The 19,938-nt window shown below is 49.5% G+C and overlaps 1 protein-coding gene across 2 annotated transcripts in view; it reads left to right on the forward strand.

Moving 5' to 3' along the window:
- POU2F3 (POU class 2 homeobox 3) overlaps nucleotides 1-19,938 on the forward strand; it is a 78,170-nt gene that overhangs the window by 27,132 nt on the left and 31,100 nt on the right. For both annotated transcript variants that reach the window (XM_045483178.1, XM_045483179.1), the window contains exon 3: nucleotides 3,844-3,878. In XM_045483178.1, coding sequence (XP_045339134.1) covers nucleotides 3,844-3,878 — 35 coding nt within the window. The remainder of the gene's footprint in view (nucleotides 1-3,843; nucleotides 3,879-19,938) is intronic.

The following is a 19,938-nucleotide window of genomic DNA, read 5'->3' on the forward strand; positions in this document are numbered from 1 at the left end:
GCCGTGGGTTCAAACACCTGCAGTGTTACTCCTCTGCTCAAACCCTGCATCACTTCCCATTGTCCTTGGGTGAGAGCTGAAGCTTTCACCGTGACCTGTCTGCCAGAGCCACGTCATCTTGCCCCTGGTTACCCCATTCTTCACCCATGCCAGCTTCATTACTATTCCTCAGCCCGTGCAAGCCTGCTCTTGCCTTAGGCCCTGATGCTCGTGTCTGGAATGATCGTCCTGAGACCTTTGAAAGGTTGGGTCTTTGCCCCATTCAATGAAAGCATGAGGTCCCCTGAGTGGCCTTCGCAGACCACCTGCCTAGGAACAGCCTCTGACAGACTCTTCCCCTGACCGTGTATTATTGTTCTCCACTGTAACTATCTCCGAAGGAAGTTATGTATTTGTTTTCCCATTCCTTTTATGTCTCCTCAACTAGAAAAGAAGTCAGGGACTTCCGTCTGTCTTCTCCAGTGCTGTGGTTCGAGTGCCTAGAACAGTGCCTGGTGCCTCGAGGGTACTGAGTAAATGCTTGTTCAATGAATGAAGTTGTTCTTTTGTCAGATTTTAAAATTAGTCCTTATTAGGCCTATTTTACAATGTCATGAAAGGATTTTTTTTTTTTTTTTTAGATAAAAGCTCCTCAAAAAATAAAATACAGGGGCACCTGGGTGGCTCAGTTGGTTGAGCATCCGACTTCGGCTCAGGTCATGATCTCACAGTTTTTGAGTTCGAGCCCTGAGTCGGGCTCTGTGCTGACAGCTCAGAGCCTGGAGCCTGCTTCAGATTCTGTGTCTCCCTCTCTCTCTGCCCCTCCCCTGGTCATGCTCTGTCTCTCTCTCTCTCTCTCAAAAATAATAAACATCAAAAAATATGTATATGTATATTAAAAAATAAATAAAATACATAACTACCTGATTACCTAGCATTTCCATCTTGGGGTATTTATCCAAAGAAAATGAAGACACTAATTCAAAACGATATCTGCACCCCCATGTTCAATGCAGTATTATTTACAATAGCCAAGATAGAAACAACCTAAGTGCCCAGTGGCAGATGAATAAGTAGAGAAAATATTATATACACACATATATATGCACATATATGTATATATATGTGTGTATATAATATTACTGTATGATATATAATATACTATTAATATATGTGTGTATATGTATATATATAACATTTTATATTGTATTTAATTAATTATTTTTTTTTTGGAGAGAGAGAGAGACAGAGACAGAGACAGAGAATGAGCAGGGGAGGGACAAAGAGAGAGGGAGACACAGAATCTGAAGCAGGCTCCAGGATCTGAGCTGTCAGCACAGAGCCCAACGTGGGGCTCAAACCCACAAGCTGTGAGATCATGACCTGAGCTGAAGTCAACTGACTGAGCCATCTAGGGGCCCCTAAGTTTTACATAATAATAAATATAAAAATAAAATATATAAGCAACAATAAAATATATAATAAATATATAATATATATACTAAACATATATTGTAATATATATATAATGGAACATTATCCGGCCATAAAAAAGAATGAAATCTTGCCATTTGTGACAACATGGATAGACCTTGAGGGCACTATGCTAAGTGAAATAAATCAGACGGCGAAAGACAAATACCGTATGATCTCAGTTATACATGAAATCTAAAATGCAAGCAAACGGAAAAACCGAAAGAGAAGCTCATAGATCCAGAGAACAGATTCGTGGTTGCCAGAGGTGAGGGGTGGGATAGGTGAAATGGGTAAAAGGGGTTCAAAACAAAACTTCCCGTTGTAAAATAAATAAGTCCTGGGGATGTAATGGACAGCATGGTGACTATAGTTAATAATACGGCATTGCATGTTTGAAAGCTGCTAAGAGAGTAGACCTTAAAAATTCTCATCACTGGGGCGCCTGGGTGGCGCAGTCGGTTGGGCGTCCGACTTCAGCCAGGTCACGATCTTGCGGTCCGTGAGTTCGAGCCCCGCATCGGGCTCTGGGCTGATGGCTCAGAGCCTGGAGCCTGTTTCCGATTCTGTGTCTCCCTCTCTCTCTGCCCCTCCCCCGTTCATGCTCTGTCTCTCTCTGTCCCAAAAATAAATGAACGTTGAAAAAAAAATTAAAAAAAAAAAAATTCTCATCACGAGAAAAAAAATGTGTCACTATATATGGTGATGAATATCACTCGGTCTTGTTGTGGTGCTCGGTTCACTGTGTATACAAGTAGTGAATCACGTGGTACACCCGAAACTAACATAATGTTATACGTCAGTTATACCTCAATCAAAAAAAAAAAAAGGATAAAAGCAACTTTGCCTTCAAGTCCGCCTCTCTAGGCACAACCACTTTCAGTCTGTGGGCCCTTCCTACCTTTAGCACCCCTTTGCAGATTTTATATATCCTCTTAATTGATCTCAAGGTCAGGCTGCTATCCAGAGGTCACTCCACGTCTCACAGTGTGCCTTTCTTGTCATGTCCCCATTTTCAAGGAACTCATGGGTGGGCTAGCGGGAGAGAGAAGCACACAGACAAAGAAGGAGTGGTCTTTGGATGGGCCATGTGGTGGTAGCTAGGGCTCCTGGAGTCCAGAGCGGAGGGGGACTGATTCTGCAAAAGGGCGCAGTGCACAGAGGTGTGGAAACAAGATAGGCTTGGTGTATTTGCACCTGAGCTCAGGATACCTGGTGGGGGCAGGGGGGAGTGAGGTGGGATTATGAGGGAAAGTCACATGGGGAATTATCCGTTGTGCTAAGAAACTGGGACTCCATTCCTAAGCTAATGAAAAGCAGAATTTTCTGATGGGAAGTTCTGAATTCATTCACTTGTGCATTTATTCTTTGATCCAACCAGTATATTTTGAACTCCTGTTATGTACTAGGCTCAGTGCTAGGCTCTGAGTGTATGTATTTAGTAAATAGTCATTTTTCTTGCTATTACAGAGCCATGGGGCCCAAAGGAAGCTTGTTTGGCGGTTCCTACCATAGAGTTCTAGGAGAGGGAAACTGTTATTGTAGCTAACGGTGGAAGCAAGTCCCCTAACAATAGGTGTATGTTTAAGCAAATTATGGTCCACAGAAAGGAATATTAGGGAACCATTAAAAATGACGTTTGCAAGCATAGGAGAAAAAGAGATTTGTGATGCTCCTTAATAGTATAGGGGAAATATTAATGATGTTCACTGGAAAAAGCAGAGTAAAATTTCTCCAGAGTAGTGAGTATGAATGAGGAAAAACAAGTATAAAAACAGACCATCATGTATACCCAAATATTAATTGCAGCTGCCTCTCAGCAGAGTGATTTTCTTCCTGCTACTTTATACTTTTTCTGTCCCACATATTTTTCTCTATTAAGACCACCTTTTTACTTGTTCAACCCAACATTTATTATAAAAGGGAAGAGACAAGCCAACAAGAAATGAAAGCTGGAGGGGAGAAAACCAGAACAGACACCTGTCTACCTGGCATGACTTAGATGCCATCACCCCAGGAGGGCTGGGATAGTGGAGGAACCTCTTAGGGCAGCTCCATTCGGACCCGTGGCTGGTCACTTCTGGCTTAGCCACAAAAGCGTAGGCCGTATCTCTGTGTGAGGGAGTGGATGTCTCCGGGATGGCAATTTCAATGCCAGTTGACTCTTTGTGACCTCTGATAAGTCAGTCTTCCTGGTTGTTCACCTCCCTGGAGGAGATTTTCCAAAGACGCCTCCAGGAAACAGGATAAGTGGAGGATCCTGGCCACGGGGGAAACGGAGGTTCTTTTTCAAAATATAGACAAGCCCTTCCCAACATCCCCATTCCTTCCTAACCTTCTATCTGTTCCAGTCCTGCTGGCAATTCATGTTTTCGTTTTTATCTCTTTCAGGAAATGATCGAAATGGCCTAGATTTCAACAGGCAGGTAAGGATTTTCAGAAGATAACCTTTATAAATGTTTGGGAGCGGGGGGGGGGGTACTTATACTTCATCAGGTGCAGGAGATATAAAGATTATATCAAGTTTGAGGGTGTTTATTTATGGACTCGGTAGCTTTCAGGCTTAGACGGGTCCTATAAAGAGCCTTTGTGTCCACCCCTCCCCCAATCCATAATCCAATGTTGGGGTCTCCTCTTCACTGTCCCCCTCAAAAGAGTGCTGATAAGTGGAGACCATTATTGAGGAATAAGCATATGCCTGATGTGGTGCATAAGCAAGATGGCAGCTCTCTTCCTGTCACAGCTTAGCCTCACTTGACTCTTGAGCGAGTCTGTGGGTGTGGACCAACTGTGCGGAGAGGAATTCATGGAGGCACAAAAGATGGGGTACCTGGGTTCCTCAGGGATTGAAAGGAGAAGAGAAGGAACAGGACGGGGGGTGGGGGGAACAGAACAAAAGAGCCCAGGACGGAGTATCGAGCCTGGCTCAGTGGGACGATGCAGACAAGCTTGGCGCCTTTAAAGAAGACCAAGTCGGGTGGGGTTCGAGTTAGTCATGGCGGGGGAGGAGCTTCAGGGGTGGGAAGGTGGTGTTGGACAGACTGCAGGATGGATGGCTGTGGTGTGTAAACGGAAGGAAGGAGCTGGGGGGGGATGACTTTCCCCTTGAGATCAGGGGCTGGTGGCGAGACTAGGGGAGAGGACCAGGACAGGGCGTGATGTCAGAGCAGATGTGGGAGGATATGTTGGGGGGAGGAAAGCTAAGGTGGGGTCAGCTGAAAAATTAATTTATTCCGGGGTACCAGGGTGGCTCAGTTGGTTAAGTGTCCAACTTTGGCTCAGGTCATGATCTCATGGTTCATGGGTTCAAGCCCCGAGTCGAGTTGGGCTCCTTGCTGACGGTGCAGAGCCTGCTTGGGATTCTCGCTCTCTCCTCGCTCTCTGCCCCTCCCCCATTCATGCATTTTCTCTCTCTCTCCCTCAAAATAAATAAATAAACAAAAAAATTAATTTATTCCATTTGCCAGGGGCGGGGGACGGCATGGGGTGACTGTGTACTATGCCAGGTGTTGGAACACAAAAAAAATTAAGACATGGTCTCTGCCCTGAAGGAGTTTATTTATAGTCTAGTATGGGGAGTGGAAGAGAGAGAGAGAAGGAGAGGCAGAGGGAGGAGCAGAGAGACTCCTAAGGGAATAATTATACGCTCGCATCCCTGCTTCACTACAAGTATGTAGAAGGTGTGTCAGCCAGAAATGCAAAGAGTTCATTCTTCCTGGGAGCTCAGGGCAGGCTTCACAGAGGAGGTGATACTTGAATCTGGCTCTAAAGGGTGAGTAGGAGTTTGTCAGGCAAAGAAGAGGGGGTTGGAAGGGAAGACAATCCCAATGTGGGGGTGCATCGGATAATCACGGGCTCCCTCCTGCTCTGATATACTCCGTCCAAGTTTAGGTGGCAGCCTGGGGTGGGACTGGAGAGCAGACTCAGGCATATGTTCTCCTTTATCTCGAGCGTGATTTGAAGCCACTACTAACGTTTTCTAAAGGGCTGGGTACTTTCTGGGTGTATCCCTCGTGGTCAGAGAGAGGAATACTCTGGAGTCGTCAGCCAAAACCTGGTAGGCAGTCACTTTTGTGCATTTTGTTCGCTGAGGAAGTTTGCTAAGACTCTCTCAACTTGAGGCCTGAAACAGAAAGAGCCTTCAGTTAAAGAGACAGCCTCAAGGAAGAAATTGCCGCCAACCTGGTTGATTAAACACCAGAACGGCCAAGGGAAAGATAGCCAGAATCAGCTTCTCACTCCTGGTCTTTAAATGGGAGACAGATTCTTCTCTAAGGGATGGTTTTGCCAGGTTTGCTTTAAGGGCAGGAGGACAGAGGAGATTCCCAAGGATTCTGTGATCCCGAAGGAGAGTCCTAAGCAGGTTGGGATGTGGCGTGTGCCCTGTGTTTTCCACCCTGAGGACTCAGGATGGCAGCCTGGGGCCCACGTCTCACTGTCCAAGCCCCTTGGAGAAGATGCATGGGAGGGGCCCATTCCACACCGAGATATGACCACACCAGCCCAGTTTGGAGGTGGCCTGCTCCACAGGCCTGGTGGGTTTGGCTGCCTGTGTGATCTTTTGGAAGCTTGAGAAACCCTCGTGCTTGGGACAAGGCTGGGGGACAGCCCCTCTGGCCCTAGGCAGCCTGCAGAGAGGCCCCTGACCCTTTGAACATCTTCTGGGGTGTGGCTTCTCCACCAGTCGGGAGACAGTTGCTGGCTTCTGGCAGGAGTGGGCCTTGAGTCTCCTCTGCTTAGATGAGCCCCATGGGGTGGGTTGTTCTCTCCCTCCCTCCCCTGGAAAGGGTTTTTGGATTTCTCATTACTGATAAGAATGGACATGACATATCTTTCCTTTCAAGAAGGGGGGAGTTTTGGAGAAAGAGGCTCAGCCTGGTCACACTCCTTTACACGCTCACGCCGGAGCCCTCTGCTCACGAGCGTACACATCCGTGGGCCCCACAAGGCCCCTCCTTGCTACGTGTCACTCTGTCCCTTGAAGCCATCAGATACCTAGCCCCACCGCCTCACGTTCACACGAGCTCGCCTGCAGGTCTCCAGGCCACCTGCACACTTCACCGTGAGGGGGAAGTAAACCAACATCCAAGTTCGACGCAAGACACTTTGGGCTCCTTACAGGTGTTACCATCCCCACCAGACAGGAGAGGACGGTGCCTCCTTGGCAGCCACCCCTCCCCCCCCCTTTTGTTTTGCAAACGATTTGGGAGAGTAGATAATTGGCCAAAGGTCACATGACTGACCAGCTGGCAGAGCCAGGATTTGAACTCCCATCCCTCTGACTCCAGAGCCCATTTTTCCCCTGATGCCTTGCTACATCCTCCCCTACGGTCTCTCTCCTCTCCCGGCACACACACCGTCCTCAGGGAGAGGCCTGGGAGCCAGAGGCTGAGCATGACCTCACGGTGACTAACTGGGAGGAAATGGCTGGCGGAGGGTGTGGGGAAGGGAAGAAAGAGCGGTTGCGTAGGAGCGGCCGGTATGGGACAGAGAAGGGGTTGGCAGACACAGGAGAGCAAAGGATGAGCCACTGCCCTCGGTGAAGCCCAGGTTGGAAAGCCTCAAGCCAACCAGGAGTTGCAGTCAGGACTGGCCAGAGGGCAGTCCTGTAGCTGCAGAAGCAAGGGACATTGGCTCATCAGGAAGTTTTGCGCTGAATCTGTTAACTTCCTGGTCCCAGGAAAGCAGCCTGGGCGGGGTTGGGGGATAGTTGTGGGAAGACCCAGGGACCCAGAAGCAGTGCCACTCTGAGCGCCCTCTGCGCTCCCTAGGGAAGACAAGCGAGTGGAAAGGCAAGAGGTTAAGGCCAGATCCCCAGACGGGGAGCCGGACTTGTTGTCCTTCATACAAACCTCTCCATCTTTCCGGGCCGCGGTTTCCTCTCGGATAAGATAAAGAAGTCTGCGCGAGGTGATCTCTCAGGCTCCCGCAGTCTGTCTGTTCCGCTCCCTCATTTTTCTCATGCCCTGTTCTGACTGGTTGGTTTGACTCCCACCCTCCTTTTGCTTTTTTCTTTGAAAAGAAATAGGGAGGAGGGTGTCCAGCTCTTCACCCTGAGCTGTAGAGAGGGGTGGGGGAGAACTGAGTCCCATGAACTCTTTCCAGTCGTTACGATTTTGTGTGATCCAGTGAAAAGAATCATTGGAAATTTAGGGGCAGAGGCAGAAGGACCCAGCAGCCTGGATCGGCGGCCGATCGTTCGTTCTTTGAAGAACTGGGCGTTCCTAAGCGTGAGCGAGAGGGTGTCGTGAGTAAGGAGACAAACTGCAGAATTATGCCGTGGCTCCGTGAGCTCCTGGATTCCGCCTGAGCACAGCACCAAGGGGATGATGTCTGAAGCGGGTGACCAAGGGAAGAGCAGGGGGTTTGACTGGCAGAGTAGGGCGGCAAGACTATTCTAGGCCTAGGAGACGGTGAGTGTGAGGGCTCACTTGCAAAAAGGCCTGGCTTCAGGGCCAGTGTGAGAAGATCAGCATGGGCCCAGATGGTGGGTGGTGAAGGCAGGACTGTGGGTCAGGCCGGGCTGTGAAGAACTTTGAACGCCCAGCAAGGCATTTTCTCCTGTGGGCAGTAGGGAGCCACTAGGCATTTTCCAGGGTGACTAGTCTCATTTAATGGAAGGGCATTGGGTGGGGTGAGGAGGGAAGGAGGGACGAAGGAGAGGCCTGATGGAATGTTGCTGTTGTAGGAAGAAGCAGGCAAAGCTAAGGAGAGGGATTATGGCGAACAGGTCAAGCACACGAACACAGAATCAGACTGCCTGGGTTAGAATCCTGCCTGTGTGGCCTGGGGCAAATGCTTCACCTTTGGGGCACCTAGGTGGCTCAGTCGGTTAAGCATCAGACTTTGGCTCAGGTCATGAGCTCAGGGTTCATGAGTTTGAGCCCCATATAGGGCTCTGCACTGACAATGCAGAGCCTGCTTTGGGATTCTCTCTCTCCCTCTCTCTCTGACCCTTCTGTGCATGCGTGCTCTCTCTCTCAATAAATAAATAAACTTAACCAAATTCTTCACTTTCTATGTGAATCTCAATCTCCTCTTCCGGAGGGGCACCTGGGTGGCTCAGTTGGTTAAGTGTCTGACTTCGGCTCAGGTCATGATCTCATGGTTTGTGAACTTGAGCCCCACGTTGGGCTCTCTGCTGTCAGCACAGAGCCTGCTTCGGATCCCCTGCCCTCCCCACCCCCCCCCCCCGCCCCTCTCCCATGTGTGTTCTCTCTCTCTCTTTCCCAAAAATAAATAAAAACATTAAGAAAAATCAACCTTCTCTTCTGGAAAAAGGGGAGAATAACGGTACCTATCTCACAAGGTTGTTGTGAGGGTTAAATGAGAGGGTGTGTACCTTTTCGACAAGGGTCTAGAACGTATGTACTGTATAAGTATTTGCTATTCTTATGATTATGTCAGCATGCGTGGAGAGAACCAAGTTCAAGAGGGAGATCTGATAGAGGATCAAGAGGATTGGGGCAACAGGTTGGACGCAGACAGCAAAGACATAGGAAGAGACCAGCACGATTCTTAGGTTTCTAGCTCGGGATGCTAAGCATTAGAGGGACTGCAAGCAGAGATCAAGAAGCCAGGAGCTAGAGCAAGTATGTCCAGATGGTAGAAGGAGGAGGAAGGGGCAGATGATGGGCTACAGGTACCGATACAGGGTGAGAAGTTGGGACCCGGAGCCTGGGGCACAGGTCAGGATGCATATCGGGGAGTCACCGTGGAATCATGTTAACTGAAATGGTGGGAGGCAGTGAGGTCCCCTGACATGGTATGCAGAATGGGATGGGGACCCTGGGAAGACCCACAGAAGAAACACGTAAAGGGACAGAAGAGTGGGTGCCTGTGGACAAGAAGAAGGAATGGTCAGAGGGACAGGAGGAGAACCACACCCACAAAGGAGAGATTTTCATGACAGTGGGGACAGGCCCCAGTGTCTGTAGAGCCCAAAGCCTGAAAACAGGTTCTGGTTTGTCAGTGACAAGAGCAGCAATGGCCTTATTGTGGTGGCCGTGGTAAGAGCAGATGCCAGATTGCTGTAGCCGGGGGACAAGTTGGAATTAAGGAGATGAAGGAAGTATGGACATGAGGCGACAAAGGGGTGGGGTGTTGGCTTAAAATGGAGACGGTGTGAAAGGAAGGCTTTGGGGGATGATGGAGACCTTGGGTGTGGGCCTGGGGAGGGATAGGAGATGCCATCACCATAGGTGACAGAAAAGAGAGAACATGGACAGAGGGCAGACCCAACTAGAAGGTGTGGCCAGAAGAGGAGAAGGACTCGTCCGAGAGAGTAGAGGGGCTGTCACTGAGGTGCCCTGTCACTGAGTTCAGGAGCCCAGAGGACCCCGTTTCCATTCCCTGCTCTTTGGACCAACAGCTAGCTTCAGAAGGACGTCGGGAAGTAGAACCAGCTTCCGGGGATTGGAGAGTCCACAGTGGCAGGTGTGCACTTAGCAGGCCTCAAGCTGTTCTGTCCTGGTGACTTCTGAATCCCTCATGCCCTGGGCCATGAGTTTCCACCAGGTGGATCAGAGCGACGTTTCCATGTATGTTGTTGAATGCCATCTTGCTGGAAGACTCCAAAAGTTCTCTGAGGCCAGAAGGATATCTGAAGCAAGTTGGCAGGTATCCTTGTCCCTAAGCTTCCTGCCACCAAAGTGGAGAATCCGTGACCTGGGGTTTTCTCTCAGCCCTAGGCTTGATGGTTTCTCAGCCCACCTGCGCCAATATATGACTTTCCCACGCCAGCCAGCCCAGAGCAGTGACCCCAGCGTGCCCCCATATAGCAGTTAGCTTTAAATGGGATGGGATTTTTCTTCGTTGTTTTCTTGAACGTGAGCTACCATGGTTCTCTGGCAGTTCCTGGTAAGGGTTGATTTGTAGTGTTCAGTTGGCTCGATGGGGCGTCTTCTCTAAAATCAGCAAAATTCAGGGGTGCCTGGGTGGCTCAGTCGATCAAGCGTCCGACTTCGGCTCAGGTCATGATCTCACGATTCATTAGTTCGAGTCCCGCGTCAGGCTCTGTGCGGACAGCTCGGAGCCTGGAGCCTGCTTCCGATTCTGTGTCTCCCCTCCCCCCCCCCCCCCGCCCCGCCCCGCTCTCTCTGCCTCTCCCCTGCTCACGCTGTATCTCAATAAACATTTAAAAAAAAATTATAAAATCAACAAAATTCAGCCTAAGGGAAGGTCTGCGAGGGTCCAGAATGATAGGCTTCTCCAGAGGGGCCCATGAGGGGAACACAGGGAAGGCCAGACCAGGCTCTCAGGCTGGCAAGTGAGGGTCTGCAGTGGTCGCATGTGAGCCCTCTCCCCTGGACACTCAGGCAGCAGTCTCAGGAGAACAGGCATCATAGGAGCCGAGCACCAGAGGGCAAGGGAAGGAGCTAATTGACCAAGTTCGACCATCTCATACCACAGACCTGTACTTAGCTGGGTAGTAAGGAGTCAGAGGGGACTAGAACAGGGGCCCTGCTCATAGGAGCTCTTAGCCAGTGGGACAGAAAGCGCAGCGGAGGAGGCTGTGGAGGAGAGGGAGATCCCCTGCACCGTGATAATAATGCCAATGGGGCTGGTTCTGCGAGTCTCAAAAAGCTGGGCAGGCACGTAGAGCCAGGCAGGGGTAAGGGACCCAGGGAGCCGGAGGGAGGCTCTGAGATCTCCCTGCGAGACCTTGGGGAATGGACGTTAAGGATGGTAAGACTGTCGGTCCTCTGACACTTGTTTCCATCTGCGGCAGCACTCAGCTCTGGTTCCGTGCTTCCAAGTGGAGACAGGATTTGGGGGGGATGGGGGGACGGTCAAGCTAAGAGAGAAAAGAGGCCGAGGAGCCGGCGAACCTCATTTTGCTCAACCCCAGGCAGTAAGGGGGGGTTGAAAGTCTTGATACGTAATATCCCTCCTTTTTTTCCCCTCTGAGGTACCAAAGCAATTGAAAAATAGACCCTGGAGCCTGACAGAACTGTGGCTGGGGACATGGTTTTGCTGCAAGGCCACAGTGGGCTTTCAAAGAATTAAATACAACCCCCCGGCATAGGTAGAGGTGATAGAGGGCAGACCTTATAGTACCCTTCTAGCCAACAGGCACGTCTGAAAAGAGGGACCAGAAGGGACTAACCCCCACACATCCACTTCCTTCTAAAACTTGTTCCGGGGGTGCTTGGGTGGCTCAGTCAGTGAAACGTCCGGCTTTGGCTCAGGTCATGGTCTCACGGTTCGTGGGGTCAAGCCCCGTGTGTCGGGCTCTGTGCCGACAGCTCGGAGCCTGGAGCCTGCTTCCGATTCTGTATCTCCCTCTCTCTCTTCCCCTCCCCAGCTTGCTCTCTGTCTCTCTCTCTCTCTCTTGAAAATAGATATACATTAAAAAAAAAAAAATTAAAACGCAACTTGTCCACAGCTTTACCAGACCCAATGTCCCTTGTAATAAGGATTCTGTAAAGCTCCTTTAATATCCTAGAATGAAATTTATAGAAGACATAAATAAGCATCAACAAGATGCTTTGATTTTAAAAGAATGAGAAGTAATTTAAAATAAAATAATATGTATTTCAGCAAGGAAATCTTTGTGCATACTCCCCTGGCATGTTTAACGAGATAGTAGGATGCTTGTGCCCCGTGACAGACACAAATACAGACTGATATCAGTATTTCTACAGGCAGCTCAAAAGCCAAGACGTTGTTAAACAACTCTCAATACAGGTCCAAGCAAAATAAGATAAAAATCTTTCCTTAATTTATACAGAAAATGGCATCCGTGGAAAAAGCCAGTGTGTATTAAAAGTGTGCCAAAGTAGGGCGCCCGGGTGGCTCAGTCGGTGAAGCGTCTGACTCTTGATTTTCGCTCAGGTCATGGTCTCCCGGTTCGTGGGCTCGAGTCCCGCATGGGGGTCTGCCCCAGCGGTGTGGAGCCTGCTTGGGATTCTCTCTCTCCCTCTCTCTCTGCCCCTTCTCCGCTCACTCTTGCTCTCTCTCTCTCTCTCTCTCTCCCTCTCTCAAAATCAATAAGTTAACTTTAAAACGAAAGGAAAAAATAAAAGTGTGCGGAAGATACTCTGTGCTCACGTGAATAATGAAATTGGCTAAGGAGGCTAAGGAATTTTCCCACAATCACGCCATCCAGAAGCAAGTTGAAAGCCAAGCCCGCCGGACTCCAGACTGCATGGCTGTGCGCCCTCCACGGCCCTGCTTCTTTGGAGGAGGCATCAGTCACCATGGTTGAGCCGATCGGCTGCCCTGGACCTCACATTCCTCATCCAAAGATGAGAGACCACTAATAGGGCCTACTTGCTAGGCATGTTGCAAGGATTAATTATAGCCACGATATAGGACTTAGAATAGTCTCTGACCTACGGTGAGCAACCAATAAACATCAGCTCTTATTATTTTCTGGTGAATGAGAACCCATCATTTTCTCTTCCTCTCTTCTCTCTGTGTGGCTGCTAAGCTGGGCTTGCACCCGTTTAGATGGACTACGGATGCTCCTAGAAGAGTACTTTTTTTTCTGAGATCCCTGAGCACTCAGTCTAAGCCCCGCCCCCCCTCCACGCTTGGGTGGGAAGCAGGTGATAAGAGTCTTTGCTTTTGGAGAGGTGTGAATTCATCTTCCTTTGCCAGCCAAGCTCAGCTCTTTGGCCGGAGGCTCAGAGATGGTCAGCTGTTTTGCGTCTGCGGCCCCCGGGGCAGCGGCCCCAGCATTAGGTGAACCGAGCCTTGCTGAGAGCAGGGCAGTGAGGCAGATAAGGAGCGGGAGCGGGAGTGGCTGGGGCTTCTCAGGAGGCCTGTGCCCAGCACACTCTGGTCACCAGACTGCGCAAACACCACCACAGAGCCCCTCTGGGGCACCGGCTCCGGCACTGGCAACGAGTCCCTGGATGCCTCTAGACGGGGCGTGCAGATTGTTCCTCTCTGCTCAGGTGTGGGGTGGAGGGCAGCAAGGATGCAAGGCAAAGGCACGCATCCAGTCTCCCTGATTCTGCAGGGATACAGAGGTGGACTTTCCTTGGAGATCCCGGTGAGTTGCCTTTGGCGGATACCGGTGAGACCCTGGTGGGACTAAAAGCAAGGCCAGGTCTCCCCCATGTGGGAATCGTTTTGGAGCAGCGGTGTTGACAGGGAAGCTGGATCTGGCCCCAGTCACGGAAGCAGCTGACACCATGTGCTGAGCCCTCGGCTTAATAAGCACCCCGGGTTGAGTTCTTCGACAAGTAGTATCTCGTTTAAAGTCCGAAAGCAACCCAGGGCAGTAGCTTTTGTGATCCCTGTTTTCCAGAAGAGGAAACTGAGTCTTAGAGAGCCCAAGGGACTTGCTTAGAGCCAGGATTCAAACCGAGGATGGTGGAAGGTGCCAGGCGCTTTACATAGAGTTATATCTTATTTGCTGTTACTTAATTCTTACGCCATCCTGGTGAGGTAAGCGTTATTATTCCCATTTTGTAGCTGGGGAAACGATAGCTCAGAGAGGTTAAGTAACTTACCCAAGGTGGAGCTCAGATATACAACAGGCCTGTGTGATTCTATACTGTATTAGGCTGAGAGAGACGGAGAGAGAGAGAGCGCACAAGCACTCTCCTGCAGGTGAGACACCACCTAACGTTACCCAGAGCCCCTCATTCGGCATCTCTACAGTACTTTTCCACGTCTCTAGAGTCCTCTCACTCATATCGGCTCCCGCAGACCTCTTACAGCCACGGCTTGCCAGCTGGGGTGACAGAGATAGTATCTGCAGGCCCAGGGAAGGTTGCCAGGTAAAGGGTGGGGTGGAGAAGGGTTCCCCTGGCCCCACGAGAAGCACCTCCCTGGGCCTGTGCGTGAGAAGGGCGCAGGGAGAGGACTGTTTGCCTGTGTATGTGCCTGCAGGGCAGGGGGTGGGACCCGGATTTCTCTCTGCCCCCTACCAGGAGATTACTTCTCCCAGACTCCCAGCTGCAGCTGAAAATACACTTTTTCCATCTCAAACTTCCTTCTCTTGGTCCAGCCCAAGAATGGCTTTGAAGGCCACCCTCAGGGCTCAGGAGCTACACCAATGTACCTGGTCAGTCGCCTCAAATGGTAAAGTGACTTGCGGCTAAGTGGGGAGCTGAGGCCTGTTCAGTTTACCTTTATTCTGAGTCTCCTCGCCAATCGGCACCGTGTTCAGTACGGGTCTGTTGTCTCCAAATTCAGCTTATTCTGCGAATCGCAGCTGCCCCCGCTGCTCTCCAGAGTCAAGACTCCCCTCCCTCTGCCCTGCGTGGCCACGAAAAACCCCCTTGGCTCACAACCCCCAAGGATCCTTGGTTCACATCCTGTTTTGCTTTTGTTTCTTCGCAGCCCCTCTCCTGCACCGGCATCTTCTGCGAAAGTAGCACAGGCTTTGTTGGCATAGACTACTGCAGGGTGTCCCTGCTTCGAGGCTTACAGGTGACAGTGTCGTGGTCAGAGGTCCAGCTGTGGCATCACACAGACCTGGATTCAAATCTTGGCTCTACCAATAGGCTCTGTGTCATCTGGTCACTCCACCTTCTCTCAGCCTCAGTTTCTGCCTCTGTAAAATGGGGGGAAATAATAGCACGAACCTTACAGCATTGTCAGGAGGAGGATGAAATGAGATTTTGAATGTAAAGTGTCTAGGGACACAGTAGATGCTCAATAAACATGAGTTATTGGTGCTGTCACAATAACATTGGTCCCAGCTGTCCCATCTCGTGTCAGCCTGGCTCCTGTGTGCCTCTTCTTCTTAGCTCTGCCCTCAGAAGGCTCTGGAGGCCTGGGGTTCACCTTTTTCCAGGTGGCAGTTCTGCTCAGATTCAGATGCTTCTGAGTGTTCTTACCCATGTCCTTGTACCTGACTCATGCCGTTGCTACCTCAATAATAAGAGAAATATGCCAGGCTTGGTCTGTGCCAGGTAAACACAGGCATGTCTCACTGTACCTAAGAGGGTGGCTCCTGAAATGCACATTTAAGTCAAAGTTTGTGAACTAAATCTGATTTTTCTCCCAAAAGAGAGCCTGCTTTTGAGGGAATGTTAGACCACATCTTTTCAGGCAAACGAAGAATGCCCTTTTACAGTCAGTTAGAACCAAACATCATCTATGGTATTTGCTTAAGGTAAATTACAGATTAATCTTGCCTTTCCCTCTGATGACATCTTTCAAAGAAAAGTGTGTGATCCTGGGCATCTGGGTGGCTCAGTTGGTTGAGCGTCCAGACTCCTGATTTTGGCTCAGTTCGTGATCCCAGGGTCGCAGCATTGAGCCCTGCTTCGGGCTCCATGCTGAGCATGGAACCTGCTTAAGATTCTTTCTTGGTCTCCCTCTGCCCCTCTCCCCCTGCTCATACTCTCTCTCTTTCTCTCTCTCAAAAAAAAAAAAAAAAAAGAAAGAAAGTGTGTGATCATAGCAAGAAAGTTGTTTGAACTTTACCCCATCACTATGAAGGGGTCCATCTGAAGGATCGGAAGCAGGCTTTGTAGACCCCTTGTGTAGCTGGTAAACTGAGGCCTGCAAAGATTTGGACACCCAGCCGCTGGGGGTACACGCTGATTCCTGCAGGGGGCAGTGGCGGAGTACTTCAGTCCCCCTCGCTCTGGCCCGGGACCCTCACCAAGAGGAGGGATCAAGTTGCTAGAGCACGAACCACTGAACCACCGGGCCAGAACAGGTTAACACGGCTCTGTCTGGAAGGGGGAGCAGTGCAGCCGCCCAGAGGCAAAGAGTCGCTTCCTCTCTGACATGAACCAGAACCAACTTCCTTTCTCAGGACTTGGTACTTCCCCTTATACTTAGCCTGGCAACACGGAGGGCAGCTTCCTGGCTCGCAGAGTACTTCCCAGAGCTTGGCCTTGCCCAGGGGCCTGGGAGAGACAGACACTTTCCTGGCATAAAGCAGAGCAGGGAACAGCAGGACCTGGGGTTCGGACTTTGCCCAGGACCTGGCAGCTCAGCGAGGACCCAGGATTCTTCGGGAATGCTCAGGCAGGGAACAGGATGCTCTGCGGGAACAGGATCTGGGGAGTCCAGCTTCACAAGAGGGCTTCAGCTCCCCCTCTTTCCCAGATCCTAAGGACTTCTAAGTACTGCCTGGGTGCTTATTAGAATCCATGAGAATCCAGGGCTCCTGGGTGGCTCAGTCAGTTAAGCATCTGACTCTCGATTTTGATTCAGGTCATGATCTCATGGTTTGTGAGTTCAAGCCCTGAATCGGGCTTTGTGCTGACAGTGCGGAGCTTGCTTGGGATTCTCTCTCTCTCCCTCTCTCTCTCTCTCTCTCTGCCCCTCCCTTACTCTCTCTCTCTCAAAATAAATAAGTGAACTTAAAAAAAAAAAAAAAAGAATGAGAATCCTCCTTGGGATGATGGAAGTGTCCTGAGGGTAGAGAGGAACAGGTATACACAAGCATCTTGAGTCTGTTTTTTTTTTTTTTTTTTAATTTTTTTTTCAATGTTTATTTATTTTTGGGACAGAGAGAGAGCATGAACGGGGGAGGGGCAGAGAGAGAGGGAGACACAGAATCGGAAACAGGTTCCAGGCTCTGAGCCATCTGCCCAGAGCCCGACGCGGGGCTCGAACTCACTGACCGCGAGATCGTGACCTGGCTGAGTCGGACGCTTAACCGACTGCGCCACCCAGGCGCCCCTTGAGTCTGTTTTGAGTGAGCTCTGGCATCAGCTTTCATGCCTCCTTCTCCAGGCAGCCCTCTGGGACCACCCCCTCCACCTTCTGTATCTCAACAGGCTTCTACTGGGAGTGGGTCTGCCTCCCCGACCAGACTGTGAAATAATTGAGGAGAGGGTCTGTGGTTTATTTATTACAGTAGAGGAGTGTAATAGAGTAGACACTCAGTACATGTTTCCTAAATAAATGGATTGAGAGATAGTTGGCATGAACCCATCCGCCCACCCACCCGTCCCTCTGTCCTGGGTGTCATGAACTCCCATCTCTCTGCTTTCGGGGGCCTACTTCTCTTCGTGCTGCTCTGCTCCTGGCGTCTTTTTCTCAGCAAGTGATCCACAAAATCTCACCCCTTACCCCAGGAAGGTGAGCTTGTTGGGTTTATGCAAATAGAGTATGTCATGGGCTCCATCCAGTCTGCTCCGGTAAATATTTCCCAACTCCGCAGTTTGCTGGCCAGCGCTGGGAGCTGTTGGCTGAGGCTCAGTGGTTGCTGGGGTGCTAGGGGCCACCCTCCGGGGACCCAGGGTCTGCAGAGAGGACTCTGACCAACCCAGTGTTTTAAACTCTTTGAGCTAAGCTAGTAACCCAAGCCAGAACGGGCCCCTTAACAAATGCCCCTTGGTGGGTTATGTGGCTCTCCTGGGACTGCCCTCTCCTGGCCGTTTAACGGAAACAGTGGGAGCTGGGAATATCCAATGACACCTGATGTCACTGTGACTATTTTTCATCAACCGTGGAGACAAGTTTGGGTTGAATCTCTCTATCTGGAGTGAGTCAGAGACATACAGACTCTCAGGGCTAAAAGATCCCTCAGGTCAAAGGTCCCCTGTTCCCAGAAGGGCGCCACAGACCTCTGCTATCTGGCACAAAGGCTTTTTCTTCCTCCCTTCCATCTTGCGTGTCAATACTCTTACTTATTCATAATATAACATCTTAGGACTAAGCTTTCACTGTCTGCAGTGACATTTTAAATGAAAAAACAGAGCAAATTTTTATAAAGCTAAATATATTCAGTTTTTACCATCTGAGCTTTTGTGCACGAGTGCGTGCGTGTGCGCGTGTGTGTGTTAAAATATTAATTGTATGTGATGAAATGGTCTCACACCCCTGTCAGATGGCCCTTGCCCCCACATCTCTGCCAAAGCTCGCTCAGGGATTTTGGCCGCGCTACCCAAAATACAGCCTACTCCAGGGTCAGCGGTTGTACTGTTAGGCCACTTTTTCTCCTGTTAGACCCCGATCAATGTCCCCATGGTCACCATCTCTAGGAGTAGTCACTCTGCCTGCCTTAGCTCCAGGGCCTGAGTCCTTCTCCTCCACCTGACAGCCCTTCAATATTTGAGAAGAGCTATCACCCCAAAACCTTCCCCTTTACATGTAGATATTTGGAATTCCCCAGATGATTCCACACATCAGGTTCTCGACTGCTTTACTTAAAAGCAATGACACGCATAATACATGAATACCTTCTGGTAGCAAAAAAAATTTAATAATAGAGATAAAAAGGAAGACTTTGGATCCCTGTCCCTCTCAGCCCTCCTCCCAGAGGTAAATCCTGTTTTCACTGTGGTGTGTAAATGTCTAGAAGACTTTTCTTTCTGCACATGTGCGGACATGGGTACAAATGCAAATGTCCAAATGTTTGTGGGTTTTGAAAATTCACACGCATGTATGTCTATGTGTATAAATTATGCTGTGTGTATTCTTCTGCAACTTTCTCTTTAAATTAAAAAATAGGATTTACAGGGGCATCTAGGTGGCTCAGTCGGTTGAGCATCTGACTTTGGCTCAGGTCATGATCTCCTGGTTCACAGGTTCAAGCCCCGTGTCCGGCTCTGTGCTGACCGCTCGGAGCCCGGAGCCTGCTTCGGATTCTGTGTCTGCCTCTCTCTCTGCCCCTCCCCCGCTCACGCTCTGTCTCTCTCTCTTGAAAATAAATAAGCATTAAAACTTAAAAAAAAAAATAGGATATATAGGTTGTTTCATGGCAGATAGTTGTATGACTTTTGTTGACGACCATGTAACATTCTATGGTTTCAGTGTAATTTTACTTGCTTACCACCCTGTCGATGGACGTTAGGTTGTTTCAAGTACTTCTTTTTACCGTGCTCTGATGACCTCTTTGAATTCATTTGTGCCTCGATACATTGATACACATATATTTCAGTCTACCAATCACCCTCTTTAAGTATAATATCCACAGGTGGACGACGTTCAATTATCAGATGACATCCGGTTAGGCCAGAGCACAGTGGGATCATTTGTGCGTTCACTGATCCATTTACTCATTCAACAGATGTGTATTGAGGAGGTACTGTGTCTGTGTTGTGCCCTGATTGCAGCCATTCCAAGCCCAGATGAGACAGTAGTAGGCCTGTCTTCATGGAACTTATATGGTCAAATAGGGGAAGCTTCCTTGATGCTCTACTTCCATTCGTGCCGCCGAGCCTCCAGATTTTTTTAAGAAGATAATTCTATCACACTGTCAACTTGCATGCTTTCAGAATTCATTAATGTCTCTTGAGTATTTTTAAATGTTAAATGTTGCCTCAACTTGTACATTTAAGTTTCATATTCTAAGTAAACGATTGTGACATTTGCTCCCTATGTTTTATCTTATTCCTTTCTTCCCTTCCTTCCATATTTTCAAGCTTTCAAAAAAATAAAATTGACATCTTTGGGCAAAGTACTAGGTAGTCCTGTTCCTCACACGGAGATTTATGAAGTACGCGTGCTGTATCTTCATCCAATTTACTGATAACATTCTTAGACTGGCCACACGCAGAGTCCTACGACATGTCGCTGGAGACCTCCCACCTGGATGACGGTGACGTGTTAATTAAT

Source organism: Leopardus geoffroyi, chromosome D1 (assembly GCF_018350155.1).
Source record: "Leopardus geoffroyi isolate Oge1 chromosome D1, O.geoffroyi_Oge1_pat1.0, whole genome shotgun sequence".
Lineage (NCBI taxonomy): Eukaryota > Metazoa > Chordata > Mammalia > Carnivora > Felidae > Leopardus > Leopardus geoffroyi.